The following is a 20,547-nucleotide window of genomic DNA, read 5'->3' on the forward strand; positions in this document are numbered from 1 at the left end:
ACTATGCCTTTATTTATCTATTACCTTGTTCTTGAAAAGAAAAGAAAAAATTAATCCATACTATACGCTTTATTTTTCTTCTATAGAGCAGAACTGCTTACCTATTCCTACCTAAATTCTCTATTTCATTGAGATCTTTAGAAAATATTTTCCTTAAGACAGTAAATCCAAATAGCATCATCAATTCCTTCTCATTGCAAATATGAGAGATTCTCATCTGCCTGGAATTATTTAGTGTGTTCCTACCTCTAATCAAGGCTGGCAGACTAGATAATCTTCTAATATTTCTAAAAATGCTAACTTTATTTTCAAACAGGACATGAAGGCACATGTCTAATAATCTGCAGTTCAAAACAAGATTTATCTCAAACATTTCTAGATTCCACAGTTTGCCTACTTAAAGCTATTCATAATACCAAAAATTAAGGACACTTAATAACCCAACACAGGCTGACCAAGCTCACTCCCATTCATGACTGAAAGATTTACCACGGGTGAAAACAAATGCTTTTACAACTATCGTTTCATTTCATAACATTAGTTTAAAGTCTACTTAGAAGCACAGACTTAGTCAAAGTCTGAAGTATCAAAAATATATATTAACTGCACCGGTTTAATTTGTTAGATACAAGAACAATAGAAACAAGATGGTTATAGTTTAGTACTATAACTGACCACATCGCTAAAGAATCCATCGTAACATTATTCATAGCTCCCGTATCTCAACACAACAAGAAGTGCACAGGTAACACACAAGAAAAGGTGCCAAGGAATGGGCTCCGTGCAAATCCCACAACTCCTTTTACCTCGTTCTGCAGGATGGCAGCCCTCGAGGCTCCTTAGCAGTCAAGGACTCCTTCAGCACTTCAATGTGCTGCTTGCTGTCTGAGAACTGGTTGGTGAGTGTTTCTAGCTTTGTCTGTAGGGCTAGTAGTTCTGTGTCCTTTCTGGACAGCTCCTGCTTCACCTGACCAATCTAGAGAAGAAGAAAAAGCAGTGTAAGGAAAAAAGAAATAAAACCACCACCTCTGATCTGGATCTTTGACAGATCCACGTCAAGATATACAGCATTAACTTTATGACAGGACACAATTCATCTTTTTGCACCATCTAATCTTAGCTGACCACCCCCCCCAAAAAAACAAAGCTTATTCAACTAATAGCAAAATTTCCAGTTTTCATTTATTGTCTCCCCTAAACTTTTGAAATCCATTAGAAAAGGAATGGAAGAAGAAAAATCCCAATTCACTTAGATGACTATGAGACAGCAGTAAGCATCTGAACACAACTAAAGCAGTTTTCATCTTACTAAGTCATAAGAAACTTCAAATCATACAGCAGGATTAGTGTAGATGGAATACAGAAAGAAAAAAGAAACTTCCTACTATTGCTATTTAAACTCAAAAGCTGCACATTTATTTTTTCATTGTTGTTTTTTTCATTCTCAAATGAAAGTGTACATAAAGTCCTTCTTAAAAAGCCACTTTAGTGTTATAAGGCATTATAAACATGTGCTTTCTAAAAATTATATAATTTTGAGGAGTTAGGGGTACTGACCTAAAAGAAAGATTCCACCTACAAAGTTATATTACCTACAACATGTCATATCAACTAAATGGATAAAAGTATATAACCTAAATAAAGAACGCATAAAATCTCATTCTCTAAGAATCTACATGTGTAATCAAATTTGAATTACTCTGACAGAGTAATCCATACATCAACAGGTGCCACTCACTCCCCCAGAAATTTTTCTCATCTTAACTTAGAAAACATTTAACATCAAACATCTCCTTTACATTTCTACCGTGTTTCTAAGAATTTTTACTCTTTTATTCTAAATGTAAGCCAAATTAACAGAAATCATATCTGTTTTTACATTGTATCTACTGCCTAAGCAAGGTAGCTATGCACTAAAATATAGACTCTTGGAAGTATAAATTTCACAAGAAGTCAGTAATCTCAGTACCACTGATGAAACAAAAAATACTTTTTAAAAAGTTGAAGGTATCTAAAGTATTTTGACTGAAATAATCTTAGGCATAAGGGACAAAGTTTTTGAGAACAATTTCCCATGAGAAAGTATGAAATACATTTGACTGTAATTAAAATTACTTTTAAGGAGGACTAAAAATAAACTTATAATTTACTGTTCTGTTTCATCAGGAAGACAAGCATTTTTCTCATATGCATGAAATCTCTACTTACAAATAGAATATTCATTCATTCAACAAACATTTCTGTGTGCTCACTGTATGCAAAATACTCGCAGCTGCTAAGGACATCACTGGAAGATAGCTGTAAACAGCAGCTACTTCCATCCTGTAACACAGATACGTACCCAGGAGCTGCCACATACTGTAATGGTGTAGCATCTTTCATGACATCCCTTTACCAACATCCCACCCCTAACAAACAGAATGCACTAAAAACGCACTGGTGGTATGAATGAATAGTCAGGAGAAACGTTCAAAATGTTCTCACCTCATCAGCTAAAGAACTATGGCTTAAAGATTACTCAAATTTCCAGCTACCTCTAGACCATGTGATCAAAAATAAATATAAAATCTCAGTTTCCTCATCATCTGCATTACTAAATAATCCTCAAAGAATGCTATACTGACCATAAAGACTGAGAAAAAGAAGAAAATATCCTAAATAGAAGAGTTTAGAAGCACAAATTTTCCTTAAAAGTTAGGAGCATAAGGCTTTTGCAGTCAATCCCATGTGAGAACGAACGAGTGTGTCTTCTTGGGTAACTACCTCTCTAAGCCTTGGTTTCCTAATCAGTAAGATGGAGAAAGCAAACCAGTGCCACTGTACTGCGTACAGATTAAACCAAAAAAATGTAGAGAATGTTTAGCCTGTTGTTCGACACAAAAAGAAATTAATAATACTAGCTGAGGAAAAAAAAGTTATAGATCAACTTCTCCTCTAGACAATACATGGTTACAACAAACCAAATTGGACCCTTTTAGACAAAATATCTCACTTTTCTATCTATACTATAAAGTGGTCCATAAATAGCAAACACACTAAATTAGCACAAGTGGTTTTTTTTTTTCTTTTAATGCTGCATTCCAGTCTTATCCTACCGTAATTTTCAGAAGCAGTTTTTTTCCTGACACTTGGGAGACAAATGCGTGCACAGCCTAGTATAGGGCAGTGGAGTGCAGAGCTTACCAGCACAGGTTCTGGAACCAAATGGCTTGTGTAAAAATCAAACTCTGCCTCTTACTAACTGTGCTTCCTGAGCACCACTGTGTTACCTCAGCTTCCTTATCCATAAATTGGGTTGAGAATATACCTACCTTAGTAGGTTATAAAATGCTTATAGTAAGTACTCAAGTGTCAGCTATTTTATTATAATCATTTTATCACAGTTTGAAATGGAATTTCAAGTTCTCTAGACAGATGATTGAGCTACTGAATAGATTTAGAGACTTTAAGTTTCATGCTACTTCTAACTGACCAGATAACTAAATAAGCTAATCACTTCTATACATCTGTTCCAAAGAAAGTAAAATTTGTTGCAAAATCACCTATCGGGGACTTAAAGATGATGTCTACATATGAAGGTAAAGCACTTCACTCAAGAAATCAGACTCAAATAAACCCTGGGTGATGGACCTAGAACATCTGCACATTCTTTGTACCTAAGAAGAGAAAGAGACCATTCACATAAATCAACAAGTTTCTGGTTAACAGGAAAGAAGTCGAGAAAAAACAGCTTTGAAGCACCATCCACACAGTGACAAAGCAACAATAAAAAACCAGGGGGCCTTCCCCGGCGGTCCAGTGGTTAAGACGCCGCGCTCCCACTGCAGGGGGCGCGGGTTCAATCCCTGGTCGGGGAGCTAGGATCCCGCATGCCGTGTGGCACGGCCAAAAAAATAAAAAATAAAAAACAAAACAAAACAAAACAAAAACCAGGGACAGGGCTTCCAGAGCACATGAGGGCTCGCTGCACACAGGGTGGCACGTGGGTCAAACCGGTGAACAGGAGTCAGTTAAAGAGCAGAGCAGGCTGGTCAGTGCTAGTCCCGGGCAAAGCTGCCGACCACAGAGTGAAGTGTGAGCACCCAGAGCCAGAGCAGCAGGGTCCCACTGTGGGATCACTGCACGCAAAGGGTAAATCTTTCGGCAAAGACCTCTGCCTGAAGACCAGCCGCTCTCTTTTTCAGCTCCTCCCCTTGAGCCTCTTTCGAATTTAGCTCCTCCTTCAGTTGCTCTACCTGTCACGACATTGTTATTCTTTTTCACTCATGTGTCAACTTAAGTCTTCTTATTATCTGCTTTTGAGCCAGAGCAGTAACTGGAAATAACAATAACTCATATAACACAATCAAATCTGTTCCCCTAATTTCCTCTTCAAAGGACCCTAGATGGGCTCACTATTTTCACAGGGTAATGGACTGAAATGTGCTAATCAGCAAATGGGAAGCAGAGATGATATTTTATTTTGTTCTCAAGTTAGAATGATAAATCAAAACTAACAGAAAGTTGGATATGTGAATTTTTAAGTTCTAAAAGTTACATGAAATTGGCCGTAGTCATTGATAACAGATTCTTAAAATAACAGAGGAATATTCTACTGACTTATATGCAGGTATGGGTATCACAGAAAGAAGCCAGAAACTGTATCATTTAAGGAACAGTGTTCACTTCTGAGAAATTAGGGAACTAACACAATTGGGATATGGGGGGCAGGGGGAGGGGGAGGAACACTTATTTTCTAGCTAATATTTTATAATTGAAATTATGATCTTTAAAACACCACAGACCTGATAAACTGATAACTGTAATAAACTAAGTCCTCTAATTTGCCTAAAATAGTTCATAGGATCAAAATAAATGCCTTTGGCTCTAAAGAAGGAATACTGTGACTGAGGTTATAATACAGACTGATATGTCTCAGCGATGCCTATCCTACTGTACATACACCCCAAGTGCACGTGGGAAACAATAAACCTGATACACATGGGTCTTCTCCAAGGGAGAGCGCAAAGGGCTTTCCTTTAGGGAACTGTGTTTGAAGGGAAAACACGATTTTATTTAAGCCATTTCAGGAAAAAAAAGGGGAGGTGGATTCAGTCTCTTAGGCTGAATTTGACTTCTAAATTTGTTCACAACACATAGAGAACGTGATGTTTCATATAGTGAGAAAAACTCATCTGGATGTAATCCTACTAATCGCCTCAGAAGTACTGGTAGACATGAAATGTTAAACTGTGATAATACACGCTTAGCCTCATACAAGTAATTTTCTTTAAAGTGAAATTTGAAATAACTATACAACATCAGTAATTCTGACTTTAATTCTGGGAAAGTTCTATCTGAAAGAATTACGGTACAAGTATTCTTCCCTGAAGCCTGATAAAACAGCGTGAGGTCCATCATCATTAAAGAAGTAAGAACATGCATCAATTTTTCAAACCCCATTTAAAAATCACGGTATCACACACCATGACCTTGTTTTTCATAAATTTAGAATGGCTCCGATAGACCTCCATTTGCCTCATTTCTTCCTCTCGTTCTTCAGTACTCAAAGCCCCGTTTGATTTCAGCATCTGAATCTCCTCTTCCAAGTCTCGGAGCCCACGCTCCATAGAGGAAATTTCTGAATCCTGAGGACAAAGGAAGATTTAGACATTAAAGTATTCGCAAAAAGTCAGAGAGGTTGCACAAGTCTGTCTTTACAGATGTGAAGTTTAATAAAGATAAACAAATATGTAGAAATATTGCAACTGGTGCCTTGCTTCTAAAATATATCCTTCATGGCCATATGGTGGAGAGGAGGAGGACTGAGATCTATAGTATGATTTTTCCTCTATCCTTTCCTCCGCACCCTTTTGATTAAAATTGAGAGTATTAACTAAAGAAGTAGAAGCAATGGAAAACTAGTTAAAGTTTCTAAGTACTTTATGGTCAACAAACTTCTAGTGAAAACATCTGTAATATTAACAGTAAAACCTTTTCTAGCTATAATATTTTATCGTTTTACTTGACCCCCCTAAAAGGCTTATTTCTGCCCCCAAAGGATTGGGGAAAAGAGTAAGGTTTCAAAGATTTACACAATAATGCGTATAACCCTTATCTACAATAATAAAGACCTGATAACGTCCCACTGCAGAAAAACAAAGGGATGAATAATTACGTTAACAGTTACACTTTATCACACAGTGGTCCCACCTTTTCCACAGTTTTACTTTCCGTGGTTCTGCTTTCTGTGGTTTCAGTTACCTGAGGTCAACTGCGGTCAGAAAATATCAAATGGAAAATTCCAGAAAAAAACAATTCAGAAGTTTTAAACTGTGCACCGCTGTTCCAATCAACATGATGAGCTCTCACACCATCCCATTCTGTCCCACCGGAACGTGAATCATCCCTTTGTCCAGTGTACCCGCGCCCGTTAGGCACTCACAGCAGCCGTCTCGGTTATCAGATGGACAGTCCTGGCATCACAGTGCTTGTGTTCAAGTGACCATTTTTACGTGACAGTATTTTATTTAATACCGTCCCCAAAGCACAAGAGTAGTATGCTGGCAATTCAGATTTGACAAAGAGAAGCCGTAAGGTGCTTCTTTTAAGTGAAGAGGTGGAAGTTCTCACTAAGAGAAAAACTCACATGCTGAGGTTGCTAAGATCTACAGTCAGAATGAATCTTCCAGCAGTGAAATTGGGATGAAGGAAAAAGAAATTCGTGCCAGTTTTGCTGTTGCACCTCAAACTGCAAAAGTTACGGCTACAGTGCATGACAAGTGCTTAGTTTAGATGAAGAAGGCATTAGATTTGTGCAGTAAGATACTGAGAGAGAGAGAGAGAGAGAATGAGACCTATTCACATAACTTCCATCACAGCATACTGTTATAACTGTTCTATTTTACTATTAATTACTGTTGCTAATCCCTTACACACTGTGTCTAATTTATAAAATTAATCATAGGTATGTATAGGAAAAAACATAGTATATATAGGCTTTGGTACCATCTGTGGTTTCAGGCATCCACTGAGGGTCGTGGAACCTATCCCCTGCAGATAAGAGGAGGCTACTTACTGCATTAGTAATCTTACTTATTCGCTATACTTCACCATGCATTTCAAATATCTCATAATGATTTCTAAAAAGAAACGTCACTGTCCTTGTAAATCAGCATCACCACGAATATCACCTCCTAGTACAACATCCGTCTATACTCATTTTCTTGGTTTTGTCTGTCACAGTATCCAGTTTATCCCCAGATTACTTTAGATGTCATCAATTACAGAAAAACTCCTACAAAGAATAGATACTTTTACATCTATAGTTGCATATGCTTATTCACCTAAGAAGTAAAGACCTTAAAGAGCATAAATTCAGTATAGCTTTATTTTATTTGGAAGTTTAGAGAAACCATTCCTTTAGGAAGAAATTTTGAGACTGACTTCCTTTTTTCACATTACCTCAAGCCCGTCTTGACTGACCTTCCTTGTTATCTGAGAGTATGCCGATAAGAGTTAAAGGATTTATCATGAGACACTTACAGCTAGCTATTTTTAGGTTCGGGGGAGAGGCAAGGGCTGTACTCCTCTGACTTGCATTGCATTACCTTTAAAAATAACACAACGAAAATTTTCTTTTACAAATCTATTCAAATGAAACTTACATTTGGTTCAAAATTAAACATATTAAATTAACACAATCAGAGACACTCTAAACCTAAACCAGAATTTTGATTTACTCGTTTAAAGCTATCCCGGCCCATGAAGAATAAACAAATAAACGGCTTCAAATGCACTATCTGAAAATCCCAACACAGACAGAGAGGCAGCTCTTGACCAAATCAGACACTCACTAGCAAATCATGCACCATAAAATCTGCACCTAAAAAGGGACCATAACTGCAGCTCTGAAAGCCATGAGGCAGAAAAAGAACCTGCCAGGCTACTTTCTGGGATGAGGCCAGAAAATTAACGCCAGATATGTTGGACTAGTTGTAGCACCGACCAGTACTCAGGCTGGGTTTATTTGAGGACAGCCCCTTCCAAGGAGGTTTCTTACTCCTAGAATGTATAATAACTAAATAAATAAATTCTTTATCATCTTACTACTCTATACTTCCCCAGCCCTGGGTCTCCCATCATTAATCAACCAACCCCACTGAGTCCACTGAAATCCTCTTTTCCTTGTTAAATTTCCCAAATGCTCAACTTTTTTTCAAAAGTTGTCTCCCTGCTCTAAGTAAACCCAGGCTTTCCCGAAGGATATAATTTCCCCCAACGCTCTCCACTGAAGTTCACTAATCCACCAGCATCACAGAGTGGCAGGGAGAAGTGTGGGCATCCTCCAGGTTCCTCCATGCTGCTCCCATTTAAAGCTCACACTCCTCTTCACTCTCCCTCCGCACGGCTGCCATCTAGGGGCTTCCCCGTCACTCCCGCCCGCTGAAGAAGTCTTCAGCACCCGGCTGACAATAGATCTCTCCTTCAAATGCCACTCTTGCCATAATCCTAGGATTTCAATGTCCGAATTCCTTGACATCCGTAATGCCAACGCCCTCATCCTTCGGTCCATTTTAGCTATCCAGTTTACAAGACCACATCACCCAGGCCTCTCCTCCCAGGCCTGACACACCGTCACTCACATTAACTGCTGCTCTTGTACCTCACAGAGTCCTCCACCTCCCTAACTTCTACATTTTCTCCCAACCTGTCCATCCATTCTGAATTCTCTTCCCTCCTATCCAGGCTACATTCCTGGACTCATCATCCCAACTACTCCTTCACCTCCACCCTCAATTCACTTGCATCCCAGTAATTCTGCCATATCTACCCAGCAAAACTCTAACCCTACAGCAGTCCAGTAATTCCTCCCTGCTCCTCCACTGCTAAAGGGAAAAGAAGAAGTTAGAGAAGGGAGAAGGAAGCAGAGGGAAGAAAGTGGGAGAAAGGAGGAGGGAGAGGAGGAGGAGAGAGAAAAGAATATTACGTCACCTTGAAGACAGCTGGGCTCTTTTATTGTCCACCATCACCTCCTTTCCCATTTCCCCCAAAGACCAGTCTAGGTCTTCATGATCCTCTCAAGCTCATGCCACACTCTCAGCATCTCAGCTATTGCATCTGCAATTTCAACATAACATCCACCTGACCCCACTGGGCCACCAGAATCTCAGTCTCTTGCTTCTTAGCAGAATGGCTGGAGGCTAACACAACTTAAAATAGATCTATTGCCAGTTAAAACCAGTACACTTCCCTGTGCCATCAAAAGGCAAGCAAAATAATTCTGTGAACACAGGTACACTCGTGTGTTTTTAGGTTCCAACAGGGATCAGGAAATAACATGTACCAATAAACTTGTGGGAAATGTGAATATGTAATTACACCTTTCTAGAGGCTGTTTACAAGATTATGTTCAAGACTATGAATTGTCTAACTATAAAGAACCCAGAATCCACTAATTTGGTATTTGTTTGGTAAACCCTTTCCCCAGTGAGAATAAAGATGTATACAACAATAAAAACAAAGTTTTAAGAGGAAATCTTCTAAATTAAGAGAACCATTCTGATAACTGTACTTGAGAAGCATCTATTTACATAAAACTATTTATATACCAAAAACTAAAGACTCTTGCCACATCAACAAATATTAAATGAAGGCACATGATGCAAAACACCGTGTCAAATTTTTTAGGGGATACAAAGAAGTTAAAAAAAGAGACAGAGAGGGCAGGAGGGGGAGAGGGAGGGGTCCCTATCTGTAAGAGTCTTCTAGCTCTTGCAAGAAGGAATATGTTGTTAATAAAAATAATAATAGCATAGCAGCTAACACTGACTGAATGTTTACTATGTGCCAGGTCCTGTTTAAAGTGTTTTACTTGTTTTAACTAATTTAAACCACAAAAGAACCCATGGGATAGGTACTATTGTTATCACCATTTATCAATAAAGAAATTAAGGTATGGAGAGGTTAGGTTACTTGTTCTATGTCATACAACTGGTTAAATAAAGCCAGGTTTTGAATCCAGGCAATTTAACACAGAAGGCAAGCGCTTAGTCACCAATCACCATAACGTTCAGCCTAAAGATTTCTAACTACTCAGTAACTTAAAGCAGAAGTTTTCAAAGTATAGTCCGTGAAAGCCTGGGGGTGCCTCCTAGCCCTTTTGAGAAGTCAAAACTATTTTCATAATAATACTATGACTTTATGTGCCTTTTCCACTGTGTTAACACGTGCACTAAAGGTATAAAGGACAGGCAAAAGCGCTCGTGCCTCTGGACAACAGCGCCAAACCGTGCTAGCCGTCAGTGTATTCTTCAGTGCCAGCACTCTCAAGACAAAAAAGAAAAATAAGAAAGAACATTTTTAAAACACTGGCTCACTTAGGAATGTCCCTGGTGACTTTTCATATGCTCAGCCCTTGAGTATGTATCTCTGTACCATGCTGTGTGACGACACAGGAAGGGGCCAGGCCCGGCTGCTGCACCTGGGTGTGACGCTGCTCCCAGGACAGCACTGGGTGCTCTGTGAGCTGCAAGCCCAATCAGGTACTTTTTTCACGGAACCCTATTCTTAACTCGAGAGAAGAACTGACACACAAACTTGGTATTTGGCGGACATTTTCTTAAAAACAAATGAAATGAGTCATTTTAAGAGAATAAGGGGCCCTGATATCAAAAGGTTTGAGAACAGCTGACTCCAAGAAATGCTGGACAAGAGGAAACGAAACTGAAGTTCTTTTAATGTGTCATTTTCATTAAGTCTTACTATTCTCAGTCTACAAAATGAGCGAACTATTATTACATACCACTTTCTTAAACTCACACATTAAAGTGTGAAATGACACATAAGATTCCTTAGGAAGTTCTCACCTTCATTTCGATAACAGTTTGCAGAGCTTTAGTTTTGGCAGAATCTGGGGCATTCTCAAATCTCCGATGCATCTCCTATACAAGAGAAGCAGAAAAGAGAGTACGTGTCCTCCTTTTCACTCTCATTTTTTCAACAGGGGAGTGGAGAGGCAAGGGAGTAGTAGTTACATGCAAAGATGACTACCCCGGCCTTGTAAGACACTCTGATCCACTTTCTGTCTTCCTGACCTTTCCCTGTGGACCAGGGAGCACACAGACTGCATTCAGGCTAAGGGGTACAGGAGGGTCCCCGTCTCTGCACACCTGGTTATACACGGTAAGTCACACAGACCCCAGCCACCACAAGAGGTGAAGCTCCGGCACATCCCCAGGTTGTGTGTCACTCTTCCACAGGACTCCAAGACATATTATCAGAACTCCAAACAATCCAAAAAGGGGGTTAGAAATAGTCCCTTTTTAAAAGGAGAAATCAGGACTTCCCTGGTGGCGCAGTGGTTAGGAATCCGCCTGCCGATGCAGGGGACATGGGTTCGAGCCCTGGTCCGGGAAGATCCCACATGCCGCAGAGCAACTAAGCCCGTGCGCCACAACTAGTGAGCCTGCGCTCTAGAGCCCATGAGCCACAACTACTGAAGCCCGCGCGCCTAGAGCCCGTGCTCCGCAACAAGAAAGGCCACCGCGATGAGAAGCCCGCGCACTGCAACGAAGACCCAACACAGCCAAAAAGAAATAAATTTATTTTAAAAAAAAGAAAAAGGAGGAATCAAAGTAGCCACAGTCCGCACTGCACAAAACAACTGAAAGCATTTGTGTGGACAACCTCCTTTGCACAGCATCCTCCCCCAGAGCAACAACCACCGGGCTACCTACGATGGAAATCTCTCTCCAGAGGGGCTACAATCAGATAAAAAAAGAAGGTAAGACTGCTGAACAAGTTTCCTAAACAGTCTACAGGTAGCAAATGGCAGAAAAACATAGCTATTTTTTTCAATCCAAATGTCAGTGCGTTCAGGATCAGAAAGGAAGGAAGGAGATGGCAGAATATCACAGTTAGGGTCTTCAAGGATCACCCTGAAGTTACCAGACCTCCTCAGGCTATTTTCTTGTCAGATTCTGAGAATGTCTCTGAGTCAGCCAGTACTTCCAGAGTACCCTGGTACAGCCCCTAGTGATGGCAGAGAATACAGATGGATATTTTCCATCTGAACAGTGCTGGTGAAATTCTAGCCCTGCCCTCTGCTCTGCCCATTTGACATGTATATAGATGTTTCCTAGGTCACTCAAACTTATTTCATCCAAAACAAAACTCGTCATTTTCTCCTCTTTAACCTAGCCCCTCCTCTGAAGACTGATGAGTCTTGCCCATCTCCTTAAATGGCATTTCCCTCCCGGTGGTTCAAGCCAAACAGCACAGTGTCTCCTTTCATTCCTCCCACATCTTCACTTCCTACCACCTTCTAGAGCAGGTCCTAATTGTTCCAGCTTCAAAAGATTTCTTGAATTTATCATTTCACTCCAGTTCCAGTCTAGTTTCAGCCTAGATTACTACAACAGCCTCGAGTTAAGTTTCCTTTCATTTCCTCTGTCCATTTTAAAGAAAGCAATGGTGTACTCTAGATAAAGCATCAACAAATCACGGCAATAGTCTGTTTTCAATCCTTCAACGAGTTTCCTATTTACTTCTCACCCTCTACAAGGTCAACACAATCTGATCATAACAGACAGAAGACTAGCCCTCCTGTCATAAACTATGTTAAAGTTAGACAAAAATGCATAAAGCAACTGTTTTCAGACGCTGGAAAACAAGCAGCACAGGAGTATGATCCTTGAGAGAAGAGAAACTAACAAGGTTATGGTCCGGACTTGCTATCCAATACGTGATGCAGGGAGAGGAAGACCAAACAGAAAACAGCAGTCCCGCAGAGCTCAGAAGACAGATCAGTGGGTAAGAGTCCCAAAGACAGGAGAAATGTGTAGAGCAGAATGACACAGAGGAAGAAGCTAGCCAGAAAAGCAGCAGTGTCTGATCTGACAGGGGTCCCCTGGAGTCTTTGACCAAATACTAAGCCTGCATGTACAGGGAAAGACTCCACAGTGTCAAAGAACAACTACCAGAGAGCTATGAGTTGAGCAACTACCTGAACGCACATGGGGCTGGGAAGAATTCAAGCTCCAAAGAGCCAGAGTGGAGAGAACATCAGAGGCACTGAGCAGAGACACCAGAAAGGCCACGTCTTAGGAGTAGAGACAGTCTAGCCCTGGAGGGAAGGCTACCTAGACTAGAACCAACAGAGTGTAAAAGCAAGTCTCGTTAAGGATCGAGTTAATCCACAATTAACCCCTGCAAGATAAAACACTTCATTAAGACAGTAAAATGCAGAACACATTAATCCAGGACAAAATCTGAACACATTAGTTCAGGCCATAATCACCTCTCACCTGCATTAAAACAACAAACTCATCAGTTACCCCCCAGCCTCCAGTCTGTCCACACTGAATCTACTCCCTACACTGTAAACAGGTGATAAATTGGGCACACAGATATTAGGGAAATTTCCAAATGCTTTACAGTGAAACTATTACAATTTCATTTTAAACTCTAGCAAGCATATCACCGATATATAAGGAAAGAAATCCATTTGAATAAAAAAAAAATCCTCTTCTGCTAAGGAACTAGGGTGCACTTTAAACCATTCGCAGGCATAAAGCTTTCCTGTTAAGAGCTTGTAAAACCTATCAGTCCTAACAGATCTCCATTCAAAGGCCTGCGCATTAAAGCTCATTATGAACACCTCCTGCAGTCAGTGGGCTGACCAACTCCCCTTTCCCAGAGAGCACATCGAGCCTCTGACTCCTGCACCGTTAATAAAGGGAGAGGACTCTGGGAATAAAAAAGAATGTACCATTCAGACAAATGTAAGAAGTCGAATGTGCTAGTGCTTGCTTTATTTCGCTTTTAGCCTGAAAATTTTCACTCTACACAAATTAAAGAAAGCCCAGAGATTCATACAGGTAGAATTATCTGGATCTTGTTATACTGTCAACTGTGGTACACGGTAGAAAACGTGTTCAGTTCCTCTCACTGATTTAATAAAGAATAATGACTAGAGAAAGAAAACAAACAAGTTAGGAACAAAATTTCTCCGTTGTTAGTAGTTTCTTTCTTTTTAAAAGTAAGTCAACATTTACTTACACAACTGAGAGAAAGGAGCATTTGTGACTGAAAAGTAGTACTTATGTCTGAAATTTCTTTCTTTCAAGTTTCAGGATTTAGCCTCCAGCACCCTTGGTTCAAGGGTAGACGTCCCTTCAGCAGATTTCAATCCTCCACACAAGTTCTGGGCTTACTGTACTCCACACAGAGAAATGAAGAAGAAACCCTCACTACTCCTCCTGTACCTCAACTCTGCCATTGTCAGACAGCACTGCACTTTGACCCTTTACCATCTCAAGTAACAGCATGCTTCTGAGAAAACATATCTTCCTGTCAAAATGGAAATGAGGTACAAATGACACAACAACAAAAAAAAGATGAGGAAGGATAACCTGAATCAGTAAGTTATGCGATGCAACTGTTCACACTTGCCAAAATCACTAGGAAAGGGAAAACTAACTAGGGACCCTTTTTCTTTTTTAATTCTTCCTACTCTTTGTCCAAAGTTTCTGTTTTTTCTATATATGTTTATTTCTCTTTTTTTCCCTCTAACCTCCTCTGCTTTTACCTGACAACTGCCAAAGATACAGATGGGCATTCCTCAGACATGTTAGAGCCAAAATTCCTAGCCTAGAACCTAGTTAAAGAATAGGGCTTTTTTTTTTTTTTAAACATCTTTATTGGAGTATAATTGCTTTACAATGGTGTGTTAGTTTCTGCTTTATAACAAAGTGAATCAGCTATACATATACATATATCCCCATATCTGACACTTTTTTTTTTAACAACTTTATTGGAGTATAATTGCTTTATAATGGTGTGTTAGTTTCTGCTTTATAACAAAGTGAATCAGTTATACATATACATATGTTCCCATATCTCTTCCCTCTTGTGTCTCCCTCCCTCCCACCCTCCCTATCCCACTTCTCTAGGTGGTCACAAAGCACCGAGATCATCTCCCTGTGCTATGCGGCTGCTTCCCACTAGCTATCTATTTTACGTTTGGTAGTGTATATATGTCCATGCCACTCTCTCACTTTGTCACAGCTTACCCTTCCCCCTCCCCATATCCTCAAGTCCATTCTCTAGTAGGTCTGTGTCTTTATTCACGTCTTGCCCCTAGGTTCTTCATGACCTTTTTTTTTTTTCCCTTAGATTCCATATATATGTTAGCATACGGTATTTGTTTTTCTCTTTCTGACTTACTTCACTCTGTATGACAGACTCTAGGTCCATCCACCTCACTACAAATAACTCAATTTCATTTCTTTTTATGGCTGAGTAATATTCCACTGTATATATGTGCCACATCTTCTTTAGCCATTCATCTGTTGATGGACACTTAGGTTGCTTCCATGTCCTGGCTATTGTAAATAGAGCTGCAATGAACATTTTGGTACATGACTCTTTCTGAATTATGGTTTCCTCAGGGTATATGCCCAGTAGTGGGATTGCTGGGTTGTATGGTAGTTCTATTTTTAGTTTTTTAAGGAACCTCCATACTGTGCTCCATAGTGGCTGTATCAATTTACATTCCCACCAACAGTGCAAGAGGGTTCCCTTTTCTCCACACCCTCTCCAGCATTCATCGTTTGTAGATTTTTTGATGATGGCCATTCTGACTGGTGTGAGATGATATCTCATTGTAGTTTTGATTTGCATTTCTCTAATGATTAATGATGTTGAGCATTCTTTCATGTGTTTGCTGGCAATCTGTATATCTTCTTTGGAGAAATGTCTACTTAGGTCTTCTGCCCATTTTTGGATTGGGTTGTTTGTTTTTTTGATATTGAGCTGCATGAGCTGCTTGTAAATTTTGGAGTTTAATCCTTTGTCAGTTGCTTCATTTGCAAATATTTTCTCCCATTCTGAGGGTTGTCGTCTCATCTTGTTTATGGTTTCCTTTGCTGTGCAAAAGCTTTTAAGTTTCATTAGGTCCCATTTGTTTATTTTTCTTTTTATTTCCATTTCTCTAGGAGCTGGGTCAAAAAGGATCTTGCTGTGATTTATGTTACAGAGTGTTCTGCCTATGTTTTCCTCTAAGAGTTTGATAGTGTCTGGCCTTATATTTAGGTCTTTAATCCATTTTGAGTTTATTTTTGTGTATGGTGTTAGGCAGTGTTCTAATTTCATTCTTTTACATGTACCTGTCCAGTTTTCCCAGCACCACTTATTGAAGAGTCTGTCTTTTCTCTATTGTATATGCTTGCCTCCTTTATCAAAGATAAGGTGACCATATGTGCGTGGGTTTATCTCTGGGCTTTCTATCCTGTTCCATTGATCTATATCTCTGTTTCTGTGCCAGTACCATACTGTCTTGATTACTGTAGCTTTGTAGTATTGTCTGAAGTCAGGGAGCCTGATTCCTCCAGCTCCATTTTTCGTTCTCAAGATTGCTTTGGCTATTCGGGGTCTTTTGTGTTTCCATACAAATTGTGAAATTTTTTGTTCTAGTTCTGTGAAAAATGCCAGTGGTAGTTTGACAGGGATGGCATTGAATCCGTAGATTAAGAGTAGGGCTTTTAAACCTCAAACACTGCTGCAAATCTTAACATGAGAGCAGTTGCACTAAACAAGGTTTGTTGACTAAAATATTATAGAGACCAAAATTAACATACGTGTAAATGTTTTAAAACAAATTAGTATTTTAATTTCTGTTTTTTTGGGTTTTTTTGGCCATGTCGTGCATCATGCGGATCTTAGTTCCCCGACCAGGAATCGAACCCGTGGCCCCTGCAGTGGAAGCATGGAATCCTAACGACTGGACCGCCAGGGAATTCCCAACAAATTATTTTATTCATCACAATAGGATCTACATTTCAAAAAAACAGGAGCACGTATAGAACTGAAATATTTATTCAGCCTATAGACAATGCTTGGTATGCATATGGATAGCCGATCCAAAAATTCCATAGCCAATTCAGGTATGTTCTGCCAACAGACTGAGAACCAAACTTTGGTGTATCACGGAATCACCTGTAAAGCCTGTTAAAACTCCATATGCCTGGCCCCAGGCACTAACCACGTCTTGACTCTAGTTCAGTATGTGTCCAATAGATGTCTTCACGCTTCTATCCATCAAAGGAAAGGCACTCCAGTAAACAATACAAAATCTAACAATAAGTCACGTAACAATGTAATTTCAGTACAAACAGAAAATACAATGCTTAATTTAATTTTTGTTTTTCTTCTTTGGCTTTTATTTGGGGGAATTATTTACCTGCTATCTCCAGAATCATGTTCATAAACAAAATGGAAAACTAATCACAAATGTTCCTGGATATGAATGCCATTTTAATGTTACTGTATTTCATCAAATCTAAGATGCCACTGATTGTAAGGTAAACCACTGTTTAATGTGCTGGAAAGAAAAGAAGGAAATGCCTCCAAATAAACCATGACCCAAGCTTCTATCATTCAGAATTTTTATTTTATACTGATTGCAAGACCCTTTTTTACTTATTTAACCATAAAGTTTAATCATATATCATTTTGAACTGTTTTATAACTTTCTCCATACCAATAACTGTTTCAATGCTGGTTCACAGCATAATATTACTGAAGACATACTGAACAACAGCTAAAGTTAACATGAGAAATAGCAACAATACTCACAACATTGACTAAAATGAGCAGCTGTTAACTGTTTGTGAGTACACAGGCAAACAAATCAAGCAGGACTGTGGCCTTGCTGACAGAGATTTTAAGATGCCATCAAGGATAAGACTTATTAACTCAATTTCATACTGTTGAGATGGGGAAAACTATGAGTCTTGGAACTGATGAAAACCCGCTTTTTAAAAAGATGGACAATAATCCAATAATAAGAAAACCTATGGATATCCCAGTGTTGCCAGCTCTCAATTCTTTCTGCCTTTCTTGACACACTAGTGATATAATGCCCAATAGCCATTTCAAGTCACCACTCACCCAACCTAGAGTTGTTAAGTTCTTTATTAGACTTCCTTGTTCACTCATAATTCTCCCTCCCCCATTTATTCTCAACACAGCCAGAGTAGATTTTAAAAGCTAAACTAGGTCACTCCCTTGATTAAACATTGGTGCAGTTTTCTCTTGCACTTTGAATAAAATTGTTGCATTACCTGCAGGGATCCTGAAGGCAAGTGCTTTGTCTCCTAGAGGGCATGGATTTTTGTTTTGTTCACTGCTACTATATTTCCTTGTGCTCTGCACATGGGTTAGTGTCCAATAAATATCTGATGAATGCAATGAATGACTCTGGCCCTGGCTACCTCTTCAACCTCTCATCTCATGCCTGTTTTCCCCTTAGACAATATGCTTTTGTCCTCTAGTCTCCTTGCTGTCTCCTGAAAACTTTTCATCCGGCCTTTGAAACTGTTAACCTTCTTCATGAAATGATTTTACCCAAATGCTCAGCAAGACTCTTTCAACTTTCTTCAGATCTCCCTTAAAGGGCACCTCCTCAAAGATGCTTACTTACCCTGTTTATCCCCTCTCCCAACATAATTAGACTCAACTAATTTATTTCCTCTCATAATTATGTTTATTGTCTCTCACCAGATTTTTAAGTTCTAGGAGGGCACAGACCATGTGTTCTGACATGAAAAATGTATACCCAGCGTGTATCCCAGGGTCACATACATTCTAGAAGCTCAATGGATGTTTGTTGAGTAATGAGCAAAGAAAGGCTGTGCCGAGTGCCTCTAGCACCTTGTCACTCTGGAAACAAAACAGTCAAGCCACATGTTACAAAGCTTTACTCCAAATTACCATTTTAGCTTCTGTTACCTGTATTTTCTAACATACACAAATTTAATGGTTTAAGCCTCTTGCTATGGCAATAAAAGATTCTTTCCTGTCTCAAGATTGTATTAAAACCTTTCTCTTACATTCTCTTCTAGTGTTGTTATTTTTTAACAAGTAGCTCTTTATTTCATCTAGAACTTAATTTGATGTAACTATGTACTGTTTTCCAAATAGATGGCGATTATTCCCAAACATGTATCATATGCTTAAAACTATATTATTTCTGGGTTCTATTCTGTCTCATCAATCTAGCTATCTATTACTGTGCCAGTACCACAGATTTTAATATCACTGGGTTTGAAACACATATATCATGAGCTGCTTAAACAAGTGTTCCCGCACTGTTCTTCTTGCAAAGAAACTGCAACATCATTTGGGCACGTGTCAAGAATATTCCTATTGGGATTACACTAAATTCACAGAGTTGGGGGAAAGCAGCATCTTTATATTAATGTTCCCATCTACATTGTAATGAAAATTTAGCCCTATCCTTTCCATTACCGTTACTGATATTATTTATTCCATTTTCCTTATCTAACAGCACTGCCTAACACTTCCAGAATAATGTAAATACTGATGAACAGTATCTTTGCCTCTCCCTAACTTTAATGGATGCGTCTTAGTATACGTCAGAGTAAGCGCAATTCTGGCTACTAGTTTAAAATATGTTTATAATACACATTTACTGAATTGTTTTATTTAAATCATGCTATAAAGGTATCATTCCATTCTTATTTTTAGTTCATTTGGTTTAGTTTTCAAAGTGTCTAACATTTTATCTAATGTCTTTGAGATAGCTATCAAACACTACGAGGTTATCTTTTCCTTTCCCCCACTACAAATTATAACTGTGAATGACATATTGAGCCATTCTGGATTCCTAGAAGAAACTCCTTTTGGTCAGAATATTATCCTTTTATCATAATGCTGATTTTATCTGCCAATATCTTATTTATAACTTCTATACCTAAACTCATAAGCAAAACTGGTTTGGGGTTTTAGTTTGTTTTCTAACCTTCGTTAGGTTTTAGTATCCACTGGTCACACTGGAGAAAAAAGAATTGGAAAAGCTATCCTTCTTTCTGTAAGCTCCAGGCTTAAACTTCTTTCCCTACATTTCAACTTATTCAACCAACATTTCTTGAGTACCCACTGTGCATTTGTTAAGACACTGACAAGATAAAATTTCATATATATATCTATATATATCTATATCTATATATATATATCTACATCCTTGGTACAAAAAATTAAGTGAACAATGAAGAAACACACATGGAAGTATACTATAATATTACTGGCTCATCTACATATATGTATAGAGCTGCACAAGGAAGACTTCACAGAAGAACTGAAATTTGAGCTAAGTCTTGAAGGCAAGTAGGAGAAAAAGAAAGGAGAACCAGCATTCTAAACATGTGTTCCTGAAGCAATCACTTCTACTTGCTCTTAAATAATCTTAATCCATAGGACTGTGTTTCCTGTAAGATGATGCTACATTACTAATGGCAACTGGAACTGTGTATTGATACAACTAACAAGGCCTATATTTCTTTCCACAATATGTTCAGAAGTGGGACTTAATATTTGTAGAGCTTGTTACTTCAAAATTAGTCTTAAATTCATGTTTTTTCCTACTACTTGTTCAAATTCACCATATTGCTGGTTGTTCTCTGCCAGAATAACACTGTGGCTTTTCATATCCTTAACTATTCACTATTTATTAACTCCAAAACTCAAAAATAAATGGGCACAGGT

The 20,547-nt window shown here is 38.9% G+C and overlaps 1 protein-coding gene across 1 annotated transcript in view; it reads right to left on the reverse strand.

Annotated features, from left to right (window-relative positions):
• The window catches only part of LOC132362729 (ELKS/Rab6-interacting/CAST family member 1-like), a 131,139-nt gene that overhangs the window by 79,755 nt on the left and 30,837 nt on the right, over positions 1-20,547 (reverse strand). Inside the window, 3 exon segments of the mRNA XM_059917705.1 lie at positions 807-833; positions 836-976; positions 5,472-5,627. Coding sequence (XP_059773688.1) covers positions 807-833; positions 836-976; positions 5,472-5,627 — 324 coding nt within the window.

This window comes from Balaenoptera ricei, chromosome 3 (assembly GCF_028023285.1).
Source record: "Balaenoptera ricei isolate mBalRic1 chromosome 3, mBalRic1.hap2, whole genome shotgun sequence".
Lineage (NCBI taxonomy): Eukaryota > Metazoa > Chordata > Mammalia > Artiodactyla > Balaenopteridae > Balaenoptera > Balaenoptera ricei.